Raw genomic sequence first — 20,741 nt, forward strand, 5'->3', positions numbered from 1 at the left:
CGAACTTTCTGTCAACTACTTATTTACGAGTAGAGTGTCCAACGCTGTATGTGTCAACAATGTATAAAGCTCAGTTCGATCTACCCTAAATCAAACTCTTCTTAACCTTCTACACAAATAAAATATGCCAATACCAAAGAACTTTTAAGTCTATTGAATATGTAATTGTGCAGATCTCGTAAAAAGCAAATATTGATTAAATATAATAATAGGTAAACGTTTGTTCTGGTAAAAACATTATTTGGTTCTTTTAAAATCAAGTCACTTCACAATGATTAAATAAAAACAGCTCCATACATACCACTACTTGGTTCGGTAATTCTACTTGCAATAGAGAGATTTTTAATGATTAGCTGAGAAAACTCAAACTTACAGAAAAACCAAGTAATCCGAAAGAATTTATCCCCTTTCTAAGCGTATAACTGTATTCGAAGAGTTCCGGTACTCTAAAGAGTAACAGTAACATGATGAGGCTTACTGTAGCACGAAAACTTTCACTATTAATTTATAGACTCGGGCTTTATAAATGTAGAAAATATATGATATTTGTTGTAAATTTTAAGCTATACATGTGCTGTTATTGTATTATACATTAAAATCTTTATAAATACTATGAATCGTCGGAATGTATGTACGCGCCTAACGTCCGAACGACTGCACTGGATTGCGTAATTCTTTTTTGTGTCGTTATTATAAAAGCAAGATTTTCTAAAATACAGTGAAATGTGGCGGTATGAAATTCACCGTGTCCTACTAATTTGCAATAAAAGCACTATTATTAAATTACACATTAAAATATTTTGACAATTGTAAGAACGACACCGACGTTTGACGCCACGTTGGCGCAACGGTCACAGCCATGGATTGTACCTGTTACGCTGGCGGTTGCGGGTTCGATGCCCGCACATGACAAACATTTGTATTGGCCATACAGATGTTTGCCGTGGTCTGGGTGTTTGTACAGTCCTAGTGGGTCTCTCACCGTGCCTCGGAAAGCACGTTAAGCCGTCGGTCCCGGTTGTTATCATGTACACCTGATAGCGATCGTTACACATAGTAGGGAATATATCCGCCAACCCGCATTGGAGCAGCGTGGTCGATTAAGCTTTGATCCTTCTCCTACATGGGGAAAGAGGCCTATGCCCAGTAGTGGGATATTACAGGCTGAAGCAAAAGAACGACACTAAATTAATAAATGGCGCTAAAGCCAGACATGCATATGCGTAATCAGTAATGGATCAAATTATTGACGCAAACAAAGCATTATCTGTGAATCAGCTATAGTGTATCATTGTAATCAAAACTGGGATTTATAGTTAACAGTAATAACAATAATTTCCCTTCTCATTACAATACATTTTACATTGTTATTTTAGGGAGCCAATTACTCCCCTTCGGACAAGTTATTGTGAAGTTAGGGTGTTGACCTGGCTATAAAACACTTAGTAATTTACATAGAAAGCTGTAGAAATCATATTATTATTATATGAAACATATAATTAATATAAGTATCATAGTTTTTTTTTTAATGTTTATATAAATACTTGACGATCTGATTTGAATAAGGTTTTTTTTATATATTTGAAAGACATTTTAATGTACTTAATTAAATAAGAAGTAGAGTCCTACTTGTAAACAGAAGTGTACAAAAAAAAGGATGTAAAAATAATTTTTGTTATAAATTTCATGTAATGTTGGCAGCTAACTGTAACGTGATGTTGTAACAATGTAGTAACTGATGTCATAGCGCAAATTGAGTAAACTAACACTTTATAGAAAAAAATATACGTAATTATTATGAAAAAAATAATAATTTTCAACTATTTTAACTGAACCGTTAACTCTATGTATGTATATCTCTTATTATGACCGAAATAATAAATGACATGCTTCAAGTGTATACTTACATTTTGCATTATCTGTAATTCAAATATAAAATACTATGCTCTAATACGGTATAATTATCGTGCTTTCTTTATTATGCAAGTAAATTAATAACTTTAATATGCTAATTGATAATTAAATAGAAATAAAAACAAACAGTAAAAATTAACTACTGTATACTAATATTACAGAGATTATAGAGTTTTTTTGATATTTTAACTTTTGTCTTAGGATTGGTTCCCATTAGTAGGAAAGTGTTGAAAATATAAAGAATTAAATTATATTTTATCATTAGTATTAGTATTACATAATTGTGTTTGCTCGCAAACGAAAAAAAAACCGACTTCAATTACATCGAAGAGTAATACAACGTAGATCGACGAAAAAATAGTAATACTTTGTTCGTATTCCATATAACGCGACATTATAAAATTGTAGAATTATATAATGTTCTACTGTTATTTCTAACATTTTGTTAGCGATTGTAGGCAGAAATTTCATAAAAGGCCTGTCGTCGATTCGTGCGAAGCGCTGACATCGCTTATTACGGCGGGTTTTTTAGTTGAAGCGGATTTATATTGAATTACGGTTTATGTCTTTTTTATTAAAAATATGTAATGTTCATGTTTTCACACAGCTCCGATGCACGACTGGAGTTTACCCCTTCAGATCAACTGTCTAAATAGGCACAAAAAGGCTTACTAGTCTAAGAAATATATTATTACTATATCAAATTGTAAATAAATGAATGCAATAACGCCATCTATCGGAACCTAATTGCGTTATTAGAAAACGTCTGAACGCCATCTCTAACAAGGTCATTCGTTCAGTAGATTTTACTGTTCAATTTTTTCATTCCGGGGCCTTAAATGAAAATCGATTCTTAAGGAGAAAACTCCAAAAACAGTCATGTAAATACGCCATATCAGATATAGCTCAAAAAGTTCGAGTCAAATCTCAATTATATTTAAATGGGACACCATGACAAGCACCACCTATCGATTAAAAAAAGAATCATCGATATCGGTCCACCCAGTAAAATAGTAATGAGGTTAATATAACGTTGGTCGACGTAAAATAGCCAAGTAAATACCCAGTATTAGCGATAACTCAAAAATTAAAAGCTCAAATATATTTATAACGAATAAACTGCTACTCTCTACTCTAGTGGAATATTGTAATTTGATCGATAGTAAACGAAGTAATTTCATAACATTTTGATAGATGGCGTTGTGGCAAAGTATTGAACATGACCACAGTCGTCTTAACATCGTCATGTAAATACGTGTCATCAAAGATTACTCAAAAATTGCTCATTATATCTCAATCATATTTAAAACGGACGACATGACAAGTATTAGCTTTTGATTTATACAAAAAAGATCAAAATCAGTGCACCCAGTAAAAAGATATAACGTATAATACAACGTAGGGTGACGAAAAAACCGTCAAGTAAATACGCAATATTAGATATAACTCACAAATTACGAATCAAATCTCAATTAAATTTGAATGGGACCACGTGACGAATAGTAGCTTTTAATTTATATAAGAAACGTCAAAATCGGTGCACCCAGTAAAAAGTTATGAGGTATAATACAACGTAAGGTGACGAAAATAATGTCAAGTAAATACGCGTTATCAAAGATTAATCAAAAAGTAGTTATCAGATCTCGATAAAATTTATATGAGACCACATGATAAACATCAGCTTTCGATTAAAGTAAAAATTATCAAAATCGATACAACCAGTAAAAAGTTATTGCGGATTTTCAAGAGTTTCTCTCGATTTCTCTGGGATCCCATCATCAGATCCTGGTTTCCTTGGATCATGGTACCAAACTAGGGATATCCCCTTTCCAACAAAAAAAGAATTATCAAAATCGGTACACCCAGTAGAAAGTTATGTGGTATAATACAACGTAGGTCGACGAAAAAAGCGTCAAGTAAAAACGCATTATTAGATATAATTCGAAAAGTAGTTGTTAGATCTCAAATAAATTTAAATGGGACCAATCGGCACACACCACCTTTCGATTAAAACAAAATTTGTCGAAATCGGTCTACCTGGTCAAAAGTTCTGATGTAACATACATAAAAAAAAAAAAAAAAAAAAAAAAAAAAATACAGTCGAATTGAGAACCTCCTCCTTTTTTGGAAGTCGGTTAAAAATACTTACAACTGAAAAAAAATTGTTAAATCCACTGTCGTTAGATTAGAATTTTTATTTCGTATAATTATTTTTATACTAGTCGTAGCCCGTGACTTCGTGTAAATATTTCTGGAACAAAAAATAGCCTTCTGCTATTTTAGGCTTTTATACTTTATGCACAAATGCTTAGATTCATCTAAATACACATCTCATCTTAAGTTTTTCACTTTCTCGTGTCTGCATTATATAGGTTTCAAACTTCAAACAACAATATGAAATTATGACAGCTGATCGAGTCGATGTAATTGAATACTTTGGTTTTATATTTAAAAATTGGAGTGTTTAACCTAGATATTTGGTCCAAACTAACAGCTGATCTTATGTTTAATAGTGACTCTTGAAACAACAGATCAAGTGATGGTTTTACATATATATAAAAAATATTTTCTCTTATTCGTGCGTCTGAGTGTGTTTGTGTTGGTGTGCGCGATTTTAACTTAACACTTAGATTTAATTTGTAAATATCTTAGAGAATTGTATTCGTTGTTTATCAACCTATTAAAAATTATTTAAAAAAAATTAACAAGTACTTTTTCTTGTGAGTACACACAAAAATATTTCTTTCTCATTTTTTCCTTCCCTGTATATTTATTGTACGAGTACTTACTATATTTATTTTTCTGGACTTTTAAAAAATTAATATATGCTTTGAAGTAGTAAAGTTAGGAATGTAATTGAACTCTGAAATTTAACAGTATAGCCATGGAGTAGTTCGACTGATTTAACGATATACCGACGACAAACTCTTCACGATAGATGATATTAGTTTTTTAATGAAAACAAAAAATAATCTTCGGATTGTTTGTCGTAAAATAGACTTCTAATGGTTCGTCCCGGTGATGTATTTATATGTTGTTTAGATAGCTTCTCTAATTACGTGTTTACGATTTTAAACTAAACCGCGTCATCAAACCCGTTTACAACACGTAGAAAGTTTTTTTTTGTACTGAAATGGGTGATATTTTTAACCGTCTACAAAAAAGGAAGTGATTCTAAATTCTACTGACCATTTTTGTCTGTTAATTCTTTAACTCATAACTTTTTAAAGTGTTAAATCATTTTAGTAATTTATTAAAAAAAGTGTCATTAATTAATTAATTTTTTTTTCGAACAATATAGACAAAATATAAAAATATCATGTTATATATTTCGCTAAGTAAAATAATATCTTCGCACTTACGTTATATGTACTTTGAAAAAAAAATGTATACGTAAATGTATGTACTTATACATAATAATTACTTTACAAAATGTTATTATGTCGGTCGTCGTACGCAACACGAGTAATTTTCGCCGCTTACAAATTGATTTAATTTAATGTCAAGAATGTTGTTTAGTGTGTTTTGTGCTCACAATTAACCGTTTGTATACAAACATGACTGTGTTGTAAAAAGGCCTCGTCTTTCCTCGTTTTTTTTTACTAATTTAGTTACATTCCAATTACTAAATAAAAAAATGATATTGTCAAACTAACGAGAAAAAACATCGTAGTCAATAATAATGCATTTTTAAAAATAAATATGTGAAATAAATTTGGGATGTCTGGTCGATGTAAATAGACCTAGGTGCGCCTATTGTGCTACAAACTCTAGAATTTATCTTTAAGCATTGTTTATAATGTATTTGTGATGTACAATAAAGTACAAGCTATAAACCTACATGAATTTCCTCTGTGGCTTCTCGATCCCATATGGCAAGGCGAAATAATGTGTCAAAATCACATACTTAAACTGAAGAATGACACTGAATGACATAATTACATTGAGGTGGGGCATAGCAATCCTGCTAAAAATCTGGATCACGCCGTCTGGGGAAGTACCTCGACCTTACAGAAGGTCACAGCTAAATAAATGATAGTAAATTGATTGAAATTAAGTACATAATTTTAGTCTATAAGATGAAAACTATAAGCATTGGACGTACGTAGTTTGTGGTCGTATTTCCTCTTCCGTGTAATATAATTATGTCTTAAAAGACATTTGACATTTTTTTCATTCATGGCATCCGTCCTCCAAACTCAAACGGTTTGCAATTAGGTTAAATACGTTAGTTCTGTGCCCACAAGCTAACCGTCTTAAAGACAGATTTTTTTTTTTTATGACCACACCGTTTTTTAAATTTGTCCACATCGGTTAATCTCCTTCGTGACATCTTTGTTCTTCGTAACATTGGCTAAATTATCATTTCCATTTTGGCGCTAATGGAAACCATTAATCTAAATAAATGGATGTTAAACTTAAAGTTATACCAGAAGATCACGAAATTTAGTGATGTGTTGATAACTTCAGGCTGAGCACAAATTAAAATAAGCCGTGCACATTTCAAGTCGGCACTTCCTACTATCGAACACGGCTAATATCATACTGAGCGTAAGCCTAACAAAATCATGGACATTGAAAGAATTGAAGGAGTATAGACTCCACTCTTAGATTTTTTTTTTTTTTAATAATGATCTTACTTAAGGATGACGATGCGTTAGCGTAGCGGTCAAAGCATTGGCATTTGGCCTATGGCAGTTGCGCTGGCGTTTGGCGTTTCGATCCCCGAACTCGGCATAAATTTGTATCTGGCCATACAGTAATTTGTCGTGGTCTAGGTCTTTGTGCTTGTGTATTTTATGTTTCCGGACCCTAGGAGTAATCCTGGTGGGGCTCGTTGAGTTTGAGGCGTTTATTACTTAATTTTACTGTCCAATAATACGAAGATTAGTTGAGAGCATTATTGGTTACTAGGTGATATTTCTTAATGTTTATTAATGATTGTAGTTTGTTCAGTTACAAGGTCACCCTCTGAAAGTATCATTAGCTACGCTTGCGACGAAAATTGTTTAATTAATTAAGTATATAAGTATTTAGTATGTTTTTATAGGCTATAAATCTTTCCTAATGTATTAATTACATATTATACGACAATTTATCGCCCATGTATGGTATGGTTTGTTCCGATGAATATGCTATACCCAACCTTTTTATTTAAACATCTATTTTAATATGCATAGAATTGTACATCGAATTTTACAAGTTAAACAATAGTTATCATTAGCAAAGAGGATGTAGTTTGTTTATATTATAGTTTTTTTTTTCGGATTTTTCCTAAACAGATTAAAGAACGCAAGCATTAATTGCAATCAAAACATTGATATAATAATAATTTATTGCTTCTCGTATAAGAATTAATGGCTAATTTAACTCTACCACTGTAATGAAAATGAAGAACCGGCTTGCCATCGTTAAGGTCAACGTACATCAATTAAAATTCCTCGCCATTGCAGTCCGATCAAATTGCAAAGCAATTATAAACGGATTACTTATCGTGTGCAATACAGAGAATCAGGACAGACAAGTATATGAATAAAATATATACAAAAAGATAATTAGGAATTTCAAACTCAGATTTTATTTTCTTGTGAATATTATTACATTTGACATTTCTAGTTATAACTGTAAAGGTTGTATTCTGACCACGATAAATATCTGTATAACCTATAGAAACACTTTTTAAATCGAAGTCAGGTTCGTGACCATTGCGACGTTATGCCTAACTAACTGTGACTAGCGATTTTAATCAAATAAAAAACAAAATCCACTTTCCTAGACTTAGAGAGCTGTGTAATAGCATTTACTAAACGCCTAAATATGAATAGATCCAAATAATACCTATTTAACTAAAATAATTGTTATTTACTTGTTCGGCAAGATATTGAAAATAAGCTCTTATTGTACCTCTAACGTAAATCACATTCTTTCTTAAAACATAAGTATGGAATTTAAAAATAAAAATTACATTTACGATCGGACACTCAAGTTCTTCACCATTTTGTTCGCATTATTGTGTATGTAAACTAGAGAAACAAATACGCTACTATGCGTTGTAGGTTTTATATTTTATTCTATAATAATCATCGCGATGCAAGGCTTTCAGATGCTAAAATCACTACATAGTATAAAACAAAGTCGCTTTCTCTCAAAATCTTAAAAACTACCCAACGGATTTTGATGCTGTTTTTTTTTTAATAGATAGTGTGATTAAAGAGGAAGGTTTAACATCCATTAAATAGTGGAGAAATACTGTTATTTTTGAGGTTTCTAATGTGATGTCGTAAATAATTACATTTTTTCCGCTTAAATTGCAAACGCAGCCTGAACCCTACGAGATTTATCAAAATAATGTACTAAGTATTGTACACATTGAAAAGGTTTACAGAAAACTCCGCTATGGTATATGTCTATCTCTTATGGATATCCCACAATAACATTTTTTTGTCATTTACTTTTTACGACAAATAATGGCTAATTTTCAAAGCGATTTTAACCAATACAGCATTAATCCTTATCTAATTAAATACCTTGAATACATTGTTGATATAATATAGATCTATATGGCCCTTTACAGCATATGATTTAAATGAATATTTTCGAAGATATTACAGATTTAAAAATTGCGGTACGTAGCGTTTGCGGCGGTTCCGGCCGGCTTTTACTCTAAAGTTAACGCGTGCGGGCCACGGGCAGTAATGAATAAATCAAAATTACTGGATCGATTTTAATCATTTTTTCAGTGAATGACATAGGCTATAATTATATTTTATACCCGTGCGAAGCCGGAGCGGGTCGCTAGTATTTTACAAAACCGATTCAAGAGATCCCAAGTCTCTGATCGCGATTAGCGTGTTCAGAATAAATTACATACATCGCTTTATAATATTACTATATTTATACAAGAAATCGTTACAGGCAAACTCCGTCAGCGTCGTCGGATCACATTTTAACTTTACAGGACTATGTACCGATTTTAATTCAGTTATGTAATCAATCGCGTTTATGATAAGCATAATAATGCATAATGTTTTAACAAAAGTCACGGGCTATTTAGAACCCTACCTGCTGCTGCTACCTGTGCTGTATATTTTAATACCAAAATATATCAATATATCCAGAACCGCTAATACAAATGTGTACACGGGCACAAGCCGTCCAGTCACCGTTACTCTGGTCTGGTACACGTCTGACCCAGGTCACAGCGGGACCGAGAATCCATTACACCTGCCCCACTATTGTTTTACGTGAATCGTAATCGAGATTAGATTCGGTCGTTGGATCCGTATTTTGAACGATTAGATAAAGTCCTGACCTGAAATACGTAACCGAATTAAATTTTATTTTATTACTTTTATTATTATAGGTTGGATAAGCTGTTTTGAATCTGTGAATTATATTGATTGATCTATTATCGAAAAACCGTTAAAGATATTTCTTCAGTTAGGCAACCTTCTGGGCTTCCATTTTTCAATTGTGAAATTTTAAATCAAGGGATGACTTCACAGTTGTAACCGATAAGACTTTTTCAGTTATTAATCTTATGTTTCAATTAAATTTGTTTTTTATACTAAAGAAAGTCATAAATATTAATAAAAATACCAATTTCACGGTCTCTTCAATGTCAGTTTTGATATTAAATAAAAAATATATTATTATGTATAAAGGTAGGTATCTACATTAATCAAGTTGATGTTATTGAACTCTTTTGACGGAAATGTTATCGGCAGTGTGGTATTTTGAGTCTTATTGTTTTACAGATAAAGTCATTTATTCAAATGGAGACATTTAATTTGTTACCAGCGTAGATAATATTTTATTACGTAATTTAAATAGCAAAATAGAGAAAGTTTACTATTACGATTGATATACATCGACTACGTGTTATTATAAATAAGATTTAATTGTAATTTTAGCTAATTAATGTTGCGAATTAATTATAAGGTTTTAATTGTATTTAAAATGATCTGAAAGAAATTTATGTTATAACTAACATAACATCGTAACGGTATCGCTGGGTATCTTCTGTCGAAGCTTAATAAAGTTTCGCTGTTCTACTTCAGACCGACGAAAATATTCGTAGGTTTCTTAGAGCAATTTTTAGACATCACTGAGATGACATAAAAAAAAACCAAATAATAGGTATTTGAGAAATAAGCGCTGAAATCCCGTTTCATAACTATAGTATGCTAGCTAACGCCATCTATTATCATATTGAAAATACAATATATTGTTTTGTTCTCAGGTGACAATGGCAGCACTCACGCTCTGTACCTCGAAACAATAGTCGAGGAAACAAGCGATGATTTGCGTTCTGAACGCTCTTCCGCAGCAACCTGGTTGTCTGATTCAGATGCCGACTCGGTCATACATGTCCGCGGTACAGCAGGTAAAATTAATAAAAGAAGGTTGAATTCTTACGGCAATACAGCGCCACCTAGTTATGAGTAGCTAAATGTCTTAGTAGCTAATGGCTCTCTTAGTATTTTCTCTTTTAGTATAGATGGCGGTACATGTGACTAATAGGTAGCCGTACTGTTGTATTTTCGTTTAATATTTTATTACTATTATTTTAAGCAATTATATTTTTATCAATCATTTTGTTATTATTTTTTAATTATTTTCAATAATGTCGAATTAGTAATCTGTTAAAAGTTTTAATAATAGCAACAATTTTTTTGGAACTTATCCAAATTAATGTGAGTAAATATATCACATTCAGTATCATTGTCATTACCGGTGTCCGAACGCGTGCAACGTGGCTTTGTATCCTAATAACTTATATGTCATACATATTATTCAAGAATTACAAGTAGGGTCCTGTTTCTCCACCAGGATCGGAGTGCGACAGCGAATCAGAGCGGGAATGGGCATGCCCGGCGAAACGACGGAGACGGGAGCGAGCCGCTTCGCCTACCAGCATCGGTTCCCTTTCACGTTCATCTAGCCTCGCGCAGTTCGAATCACTGGAACGATCCTGTGCCGCCCCCGTTTCTCCTAGTCTATCGCCGGATTCCCTCGAATCGCCTCCCGCGTCGCCGCCACCAGTGCGTCCAACCCCTCGCGCCCACCTCTCCGCAGAGAACCTCAGTGAGGACAGCGGCTACAGTGAGCGCGCGCGCCGACCGCCACCGCCCGCCCGCCGCAGCCCGCCCGAAATAGCGCACGGGCCGGCCGCCGCCGGCAGCGTGCCCTGCCTCGTCTCGCCCAGTGCCACGCGTCGCCAGCCCCGCGCCGCGCGCGCTCTCTCGCTGCCCGCCGAGCTTGACGTCTGCACCGAGCCGCGCCGACACGCGAATCACACCGCGCGGTTCCGTCAGACCTTCGAAGTTTGTGACAGTTTCACCGTCAGCGTGGCCGACCTGACGGCTCTTGACTACCGCGGAGGCCCGCGGCGCCCGCGCCTGCCTCCGCCGCCCCCTCCGCGCCCTGCACACCAGCCGCCCCCGCCGCCAACCTCAGTCGATGTCGCTGACACTGTTAAGCACCCCTCTAGGGCGACCCCTGCTCGGGAGCCGAGCACCGGAAGCGACTCGACGACCGAGTCCGAAAGAGCTTTCGCCAGAGAAATGGAAGCTACTGCACGACGACTAGATGAAAATGCGAAAAGAGCACTCGCCGGCAGTGGAAATTACGACCGTGAGCTCTCCGTATTGACTGCACGAAGATTACAGGATTCGTGGGGCGCATGGGACGATGTCCTCGATGAGCTTCGCCGAAGAATGGAGCCGTCGTCGCCGACGCCGTCTCCGCCGCACTCCCCGTCGCCGGATCCAATACCTGCCTTTTCGTCGACACCGTTACGTTCGGGTGACGCACGCGTCCGCTCCACACCCGAGTTAAGAGCGCGAGCGACTCCGCACCGCGAAACTCCAGAAGAGTTACGAGCGTCCCTGCAACTTGTAGCGCCGCCACCACCCGACTCAGCGCCGCCTGTGCGCTCCGTGTCGGCCGGATCGAAAGGAGTCACTTTTTCACCGGTAGTAGCTGAAGTGAGTTGGCGTGAAGCGAGCACGAGTAGTGCCGAAAGCTCGAAGCGAACGACGAGCGAGAGTTCGAGTGCGAGCATAGACGGGGCGGACGCAGAGGTAGTGGTTGTGGAGGGGAGCGGCGAGGGACCGCGCGCGCCGGTCGCAGAGTGCGCTGTTGCAATGACGGAAGCGGGCGCGCGTGCGCCGCGCAGCCGCATCGCCGGCTTCCTCTCGCGGTTCGCGAACTTCCGATTCTCAGGGCGCAAGGAGAAAAAGTCAAGGGGCGCAGGCGCGAACGGACGAGCTAGCATCGGCGGTCCGCCGACGACGGCAGACGCGGGGCAGGGAGTGCGAACGGCGGCCGCCGGGCCGCAGTATGTGCGCATCCCGCTGAAGGAGGAAGGTGTGTCACGGGCGGCGGCACCCCCCGCGGCGGGCGGCGTGGCGCACAAGCCGCCGAGGCCGCGTCCGCCGCCCGCCCCGGCGCCCGGCGTGCTGGAGACCGACGTGGACACGCAGCGCACGGTGCTGCACGCGCGCTCGCTCCTCGCCCTGGCGCCGCCCGACCAGCGCGCGCCGCGCCCGCACAAGTCCATGGAGTTCCTGCTCGACAAAGACAGCGCGCAGACAGTACAGGTGAGTCAGCCCTTGCGCGCTTCAGACAGCCCGACTAGACGTGGGCGTTTCCGAGACATCATCTCGTACTTTGTTTTCGTTACGTTTAATGCCGCAATGTTTACAAACAGCGCGATCGATGCCGGGCGATAAACTAGGCCACTGCTGATTTCTCGTGTTACTTATTTCATATTCCACCCATAAGTACGTTGAAAGTTCAATTTCTATAAAATTAACAGCTTTTAATTAATAGAATTGTAAACCTTGCAACTGCAATATCCAATTAGTTTCATTTACGTGCCTATAATATTATTTACAGAATGCATTTGTACCGTAGTTTCAACTGTAATAAATCGTGTGACTTATGAAGTACGCACTCGGATAACAATGCAATATGTAAATGACAACGGTATTCCCAATAGGGTCGTTCCAAGTTACGACACAGTATTCGCATGCAGTGCCGAGGGCGGAGGTGAAAGTGCGGAGCTAGCTCGGTGCGCCACACGCGTTGTTCACCCGCAGACGTGGGCGTTAGTCTATTATCAAACCATATGTGTGTCTATTGCCGGCATTGCTTGCCAGTCAAAGCTATCCGTTCTATAATACCATCGTCCTTATATTCTAACATAATTATATCAGGCTATTTCGGATACCTACACAAAGGTAGACGAAATCTGTCAAAAAAAAAAAATAGTATAATCTTCAGAATTATTTGAAAACGTTGTCACATGTCACAATATGAATCTCGCCATTTCCAATGCCAATTGTTTTTAAAATCGTAAAACTACAAACGTCTATCGCTATTGTTCGATAAATTTTAACATACAATACGTGAACCTTAACTTCTTCGTTGACTACTAGTTGTGATATAATGAAGAATAGAAAAGATTAAACGAATACACAAAAATGCTTTTTAATGTTGTACCTAACTTTAATACCGAAACAATGAGATAATTATAAAAAATTGAAAGTTTAATTTCACACTTTGTCTAAACCGTATTTATTCGTAATTTAAAACTAATTAAATTACTATGGTTATATAAAAACAATTTATTTTAAAGTATTTTTACCGCTTTCTATTAATGAAAACTACTGAGAAAATAACTCCTACTACATTGATATAGGTTTGCGTTGTACACTTTATTTAATTAGTCAAGATAATTAACTGTCTTACGGCCGAACCCAATATTCAATCTATCTCTGGTTATGTCCTACTAGAGACAAAAATATCTATCTATCATTCATTTTACTGACCCAATAAACTTGTCGACGATAGGCAATCTTATCCTTCAAAGCTGTCTATCGACGAGAGGGAGGATAGCTTACTAGAGATAACAGTTCGTATGAAAATGACAGTGTAAGCGTCCCAATAATAATAGAGTTCTATCTGTCAGTAACGTTGGTTATCTTTAGTAACAACAATATCCGATCTGTAGTTTTCGGGGGATAACTAAGATTTATTAATTGAAAAAGTATTTTCTTTGTTTAAAATAAAATTAATTTCGAGTGAAAAATAACGACAGACTCAAGTTCAAGTAGCAGTTCAAGTGATATTGCTCTTTTGCAACAATTAATTGAATAAAAATAATAAGTTTCTTGTGAAATAATACTTACTTTACTCATCTTGTGAATAAAACAAAAAATTTGGTGAATGATTGTATAATTTGCAATGATTTGTATAATTTGAATTTTGATTTGTAAAAAAAAAAAATACAAACGAAACGACGATTCAATAAAGCGTAATGGCGTCGTAGCGTCTTTTCGTGTCGTGTTAAAACGTTCCGTTACTAGATTTACCATGGATTCCATATTAAAATAATATCATTTATTATAAATTAAAAAGTATATGTAAAAATTAATTTGTCCATATTTTTATAAAACAAGATTACTTTAATATGAATAAAATTTGTATGACAAATTTAAATACTACAAAACATCTGTGTAACATAACTGAGGCCGTCTGTGACGCTGCGTATACTGGAATGTAAGGAAGAGCTCAGGTAGCCGGTCTATCTACAGCTAACTGGAGATAGTAGTCCGCTATGCGAATTATTGGGACAACTACAAAGGATAGATAGTTAGTTATTAGCAGTCGATGATAACTACCTATCTCTATCTTTAGATTGAATATTGGGTTCGGCCGTTAAAGAATTACAGTACCTGGGTGACCTAGCTTAGCTCGGTATTTGTAGTACATCTTAATTTTTGGAAATCATATTTAAATACGAATTACGTATTTATAAAATATGAATAATATTTTTTTTAAACATTTTTGAATATCATATCAAAAATTGACATAATATTTTTTTTTTTACCGACAATAAATAAAATAATTTCATTTGCTTGCAAACGATGAAAAAACCGACTTCAATTACATCGACAAGTAATACAACGTAAGTAGACGAAAAAATAGTCAAGTAAATACGCGTTATCAAGGATTACTTAAAAAGTTGTTATTAGGTCTCGACGAAATTTAAATGTGACAACAAGATAAACATCAGCTTTCGATTAAATTAAAAATCATCAAAATCGGTATACCCAGTAAAAAGTTATACGGTATAACGAAGGTCGACGAAAAAATTGTCAAGTAAAAACGCATTATTAGATATAACTGGAAAAGTAGTTGTTAGATCTCAAATAAATTTAAATGGGACCAAATGACACATACCAACCTTTAGATTAAAAAATAAAAAAAATGTCGAATTGGTCTATCCAGTCAAAAGTTCTGAAGTAACATACATTAAAAAAAATACATTCGAATTGAGAACCTTCTACTTTTTTGGAAGTTGGTTAAAAATATAAATAAATACAAAAAATCAAAACTAAAAAAATAATTAAAAAATAATTATGATAAAATATGAATAAGATTTTTCGATTTTACCGACATAATAATAAAAAATAAGAACTGGCTATTTAAATAAAAAATAACGGGTGCAATTAGAAGAAAATCGATCTTGGTAATTTCAGGATTTGAACCGTGGTCTTTTCGGTTAATCGGCGACCGGTCGATTTCGTATATCGATATTGTAGCCATTTTTTCATTGCCTAAAAACAGGGATAAAACGACATTTTCTAAAAATGAATCCTAGCTAGATCGATTTATCTCCTCCAAAATACCCTACATACTAAATTTCATGAAAATCGTTGGAGCCGTTTGCGAGATTCCGATTCTATATATAGGTATATCTATACAAGAATTGCTCGTTTATTGGTACAAGATAAAATAGTGGTCGCTCAGTGGTCGAAATTCGAACATAATTAATTTGAATTATAAGTTTGAACACACACACATATATTGTTTATTATGTTTGACATTCAGTAAAGACAAACAATATTAATCTATAGTCTATAATCTATTTTCAATTTGATTGACGCGTGTGTGTCAAATACATGGTAGTGTGTGAAATGTTATTTTTTATTAATTTAATGTATTTTTATGCATAATTAAAAAAAAATGCATTTTGCACTCCTCTATATACAATATACGTGTGCGAAACTTCATACTCGTCCGTCCGCGCGATTTCCGTAAAAAGGGATACAAAGTTTTTGCTTCACGTATTAATATATTCATAAAATATATAAAATATAACCTACAACGATTCATTACGATACATTACTATGACACATCAACATGTTTGTTTTGGATATGTTCAAATACAAATGTAGGTATTTAAACATATAATTAATTGTACGAATATGTTTATTTGGTTATTTAAAATGTGAAAAAACATGATTTTGTTAATAATATAATAAATACCTAATTAGACTAATAACACAAAGTGACATTCAAAATTAAAATTCTGAAGGTACAAAAAACAACCCATTGTAGATTTCGTATCATTTCTCACGCGCCGCGTCCTTTGAGTTTTTGTCACACTAACTTAACTCCGCTTAAAATAATCTTGGGAATGTGTTATCCATGACATACTATCGTAGTGATGTCAGCGAGGTGTTGCATGAATATTAATCTCATTATTACCATTTATACCTTGATCGATGCGCAATATGGAACGATAGATGGTACAAATGTTCGTATTGAGGTAACTTATTGACCGACCTAAGCACGTACGCTGGGGAGATAGATATATTTCAAATTACGTTTATATAAAATACCTTTTTAGGAACATTATAATTTAGATAGAGAACAAACTGTGGAATTACTAGAATGTTAAATTCTTACGAAACACTTTTTTTATTTTAAAAATAATTGTATTTTTGGAACGAAGTTCCTTACGGCAAGCTTGACATTTGGCTGAGCGACCAAACTGAAAAAAATGTGATGCTAAAACCGTAAGAGAAATGTATAACGGAAGTGACGTAATATCAGTCACACGACTGTATAACATGACGTTTGTAAAACTAAAATATTCCTAGTAAACTTTTTTATTATAAACTTATTTATTTATGTAATTTTATACCGTCGACAAAAATAAATAAAGACATGTGTTTTTTTATTTCACTTAATAGTTTATATTATAGTTTATTTAGTTATAGTTTGTATAGTTTTTTCTTTGATTTATTTTATTTTACGGTATTTGTTATTTTCTAAAATACTAAATTTCCTAAATACTTTTATGTACTTAATTAAAAACCAATCAACAAAATTAAAAAAAAATCAATAACTAGAAAATATATATAAAATTCAATATTTTGTTTTCAAATTGAGTTGCTTCTATACTATTCGAAGGAACTTCGTTCCTACCTGGTGTCCCATGTTTTTGTTTTATTTCAAGTTTTCTGGGGTCAAATGCATTTGTGTATACACTCACAATAAAAAATTTAAAACTTTATAAATATACGGACAAACAGTCAGTTTTTTTACATTAATGATGTAGGTACAATGTGTCACTAATAACCCTAGGGAATGAGACATTCTAGAGTGATTCGTCACACATATGCATTCAAAAGCACGCCAAGTTCCAACGAAATCGTTAAAGTATTTGAGACAACAATATCAAATTTATAAATATTACTCATTTGGGACAAACTAGTAATAGGAAGGAATATATCCCGTATTGTTCATCAATCGAACGAGACAATGGAGAAAACATACAAAGCGTTCTTATCGCGAAAAAGCAATTCTTTTGAAGTAATCCCCGTTATAGTAACAACTAACAACGCTTAAATGAGGTTTGTCACAAAAACTAATACGCTTCAGCCTGTAATATCCCACTACTGGATATAGGCCTCTTTCCCCATGTAGGAGAAGGATCAGAGCTTAATCCACCACGCTGCTCCAATGCGGGTTGGCGGATATATTCCCTACTATGAGTAACGATCAGGTGTACATGATAACAACCGGGACCGACGGCTTAGCGTGCTCTCCGAGGCACGGTGGAGAAACCCACAAGGACTGCACAAACACCCAGACTACGGCAAACACCTGTATGGCCAATACAAATGTTTGTCATGTGCGGGGATAGAACCCGCAACCGCCAGCGCAACAGGTACAATCCATGGCCGTAACAATTGTGCCAACGTGGCGTCTTACTAAAAACTAATAATAATTTGTTAAATTTAGTAAAGTTACCAACTATATATAAGGTTAAAGATCATTTATTTCTCAAAAGAATACAATTAACTTACATGAAAATTACAGACACTAAAATTAAATAAAAATTTATATGTTGGTTACATCGCAATTATTATTATAATACCAATATAACAATTTGTACACAAAACAACATTGAATATTGTAAGTGAAACAGACAATAACTGCTACCTGTCAAACAATTCGGTTTTGTTTGTTTTTACCCGCAAGTGAAATTTGTATAAGCCGCAAATATTTGAACCCATTTGAGGTTGGTCGAAATAGGTTTCATTTAGACTCGAAGTTGAATAAGTTATTTCTATTATTTTAAACATTGGTTTGTTAAATCTATTACATAGAAATGTTGAACCTGACTAATATTTAATTTAATTTAATTTAAAATATTGGTAAATCATTATTAAGGTATAATTAGTAGCGTGACTAAAAAATGACTTACAGAACAAATTTTTTCACTCAATTTTTCATAAAATATGTTGAAATATATAATTTTATATTAATTTACTACAGTGTGATGTTGAATAATAACTTTTTATTTCAAAATTTGGTTAGGATTACCTTAATAGGTCTCTCGTCATCAATCTTTACTAATAAAGTAAAGTAGTGAAATGTCACAAATAAGAGATTCCTTGAGTCATCATCACCGAATTTGAAAGTCGTTGAATATCCTTACAAGTACCCGAAATGGAAATATTCTAGAAACATACTCATAAGCCATAAGTAAGTACGAGACGAAATTTGGCATAAACGTCTTTTACTTTAAAGTTATAAGTATGAGTAATTTAGGTTTCAAGCTTTGGCTAGAATATAGAAATAGATTTATATGTTTATATTTTAAGAACTATTCTATCACATTTTTATCCATTTAAGCGTCAAATTCCAGCAAAGCTTCTGGTATTAAAGATAACATACATGTTTGATAAGGCAATCTTATCGCAAAGTCCCCAAAATTTTTAACACCAAATAAGCTTGTAGGTATAACTATTACTTGTAGTTGAGCAGGCAAAAAATAATTTATGGTCAATTCAATTTATTTGCTTGTTTATATTAAAAAGTAATATACTTCTTCATATCTCTTTCTATATTTTCAATATCATTCTTTGAGAACATTTCAAAAAAAGTTCTATAATTTAACGCGACAAAAAGATAAATTAAGCATTTTATATGTAGAATATAAAGAACTTTTGGAAAATATTATTTTTGAATTGTTTTATTACACGCAATAGTTATTTACCTCACGATTGGGCTAATTTTTTCTTGAAATAACGTGAAATTGACCGACCATTCTTTTATCAAGACAAGGTCCAGTTTAAATGATAGACAAAGTCGGAGGCAATCATTAGTTACATAACGACATCGCCTACAGGATACAGGACACGGGCGTCAGAAATGTCCGTCTGTCTGTCCGCTTCTTTTCTGATGTAATGATTTAACTACCGCAAATAGTTCCTACATTTAGATCTTATCGTTCTTTGTGTTAAGACCTCTGCGGTAAATCTAAATTTAACCGTTCTTCAGATTGAGATAAATTGGTTTTAAATAAGCGAAGGTATGAACGACTTAAGCCTATCTTATCTAAACTTGCTGTTTCTTGTGGAATTACAAAGAGATTACACGACAGAAGCGATTGTAGCTTGTCATTAGAACAAATTATTTTCAATGGTCTTAAATAATGAGACACAATTTTCCAAAACTGTTTATACGTATACGGTATTAAATAAAGTAATGATATTCAATTATTATGAAAGAGTTTGTAGTTAGCTAATACTGTGCGTGGGTGGGTTTGAATTTGCGTGTGCGTGTAGGTTTGTGGTGCAAGTAAGTTTGCTTATATGTGTACAGTTTTACGGAATACGTATAGGTTTGAATGTCTGGTTTTCTGGTGTTTGCGTTCTATGAGGACATGTACTACTATTCCATCACTATTGAGTCGCAGCGTGGTTTTGTAAACTTAATATTTGATAAAACAGTTTGCTATTAAGATCATCTGGAATGACGAGAAAAATACTCATTTATCAAAAATGTCTTTCAAAATTAAGACAACGAAATATAATTGTAAATTTTAGATGACCAACATTGTGTGTATTGACAGCACGGCCAATACATATTATTCCTATTCATCAAATAAAACGAGCTTCTGTATATAACAAAACGTTACTTTCTAGGTGTGTCTATAATGAACCTTTCTATCCCATCACATAACCGGTCTGCTTTGAATCAATCTTGGCAGCTGACCTTGCGTGTTCACTGAAGAAATTACCCCCGAGGCGATTTTCACTTTAGATTTAAATGGCGTTTTAGTTATTCGCTATTAAACTATGTAGTTCTAGTTTCTATTCATGGTTTGGTTATTAATATTGAGCTGATCTGACGGACGTTGTGCAACTTCCGAATACTTTAAAAAAATCAACTAAAATTGATCGAAACGCTCTCGAATTTAGCGCTACACATTTATTTATCACAAAGCTATTCATTTTTATTTATATAAACTTATGAAATGACATCGTTCGAATTTCGAATGTTAATTGGTTATTAAATGCCGAAAAAATAACTACAACCTCTTTAAAAGTAAAGTCACTAGCGCTAGTTTACATTTCAGAGGTTGTTCAGCAGTTGCAATTTCACGGTAAACGAATCCAGAGCTCTATAATTGGCGCAGAATGAGGACGAAATTTTTTAAGCCGTAACTACATTTC

General features: G+C 34.6%; 1 protein-coding gene across 1 annotated transcript in view; it reads left to right on the forward strand.

Annotated features, from left to right (window-relative positions):
• Positions 1–20,741, forward strand: part of LOC123666056 — a 98,234-nt gene that overhangs the window by 30,572 nt on the left and 46,921 nt on the right. Inside the window, exons 2-3 of the mRNA XM_045600266.1 lie at positions 10,157–10,300; positions 10,747–12,518. Coding sequence (XP_045456222.1) covers positions 10,157–10,300; positions 10,747–12,518 — 1,916 coding nt within the window. The remainder of the gene's footprint in view (positions 1–10,156; positions 10,301–10,746; positions 12,519–20,741) is intronic.

This window comes from Melitaea cinxia, chromosome 2 (assembly GCF_905220565.1).
Source record: "Melitaea cinxia chromosome 2, ilMelCinx1.1, whole genome shotgun sequence".
Lineage (NCBI taxonomy): Eukaryota > Metazoa > Arthropoda > Insecta > Lepidoptera > Nymphalidae > Melitaea > Melitaea cinxia.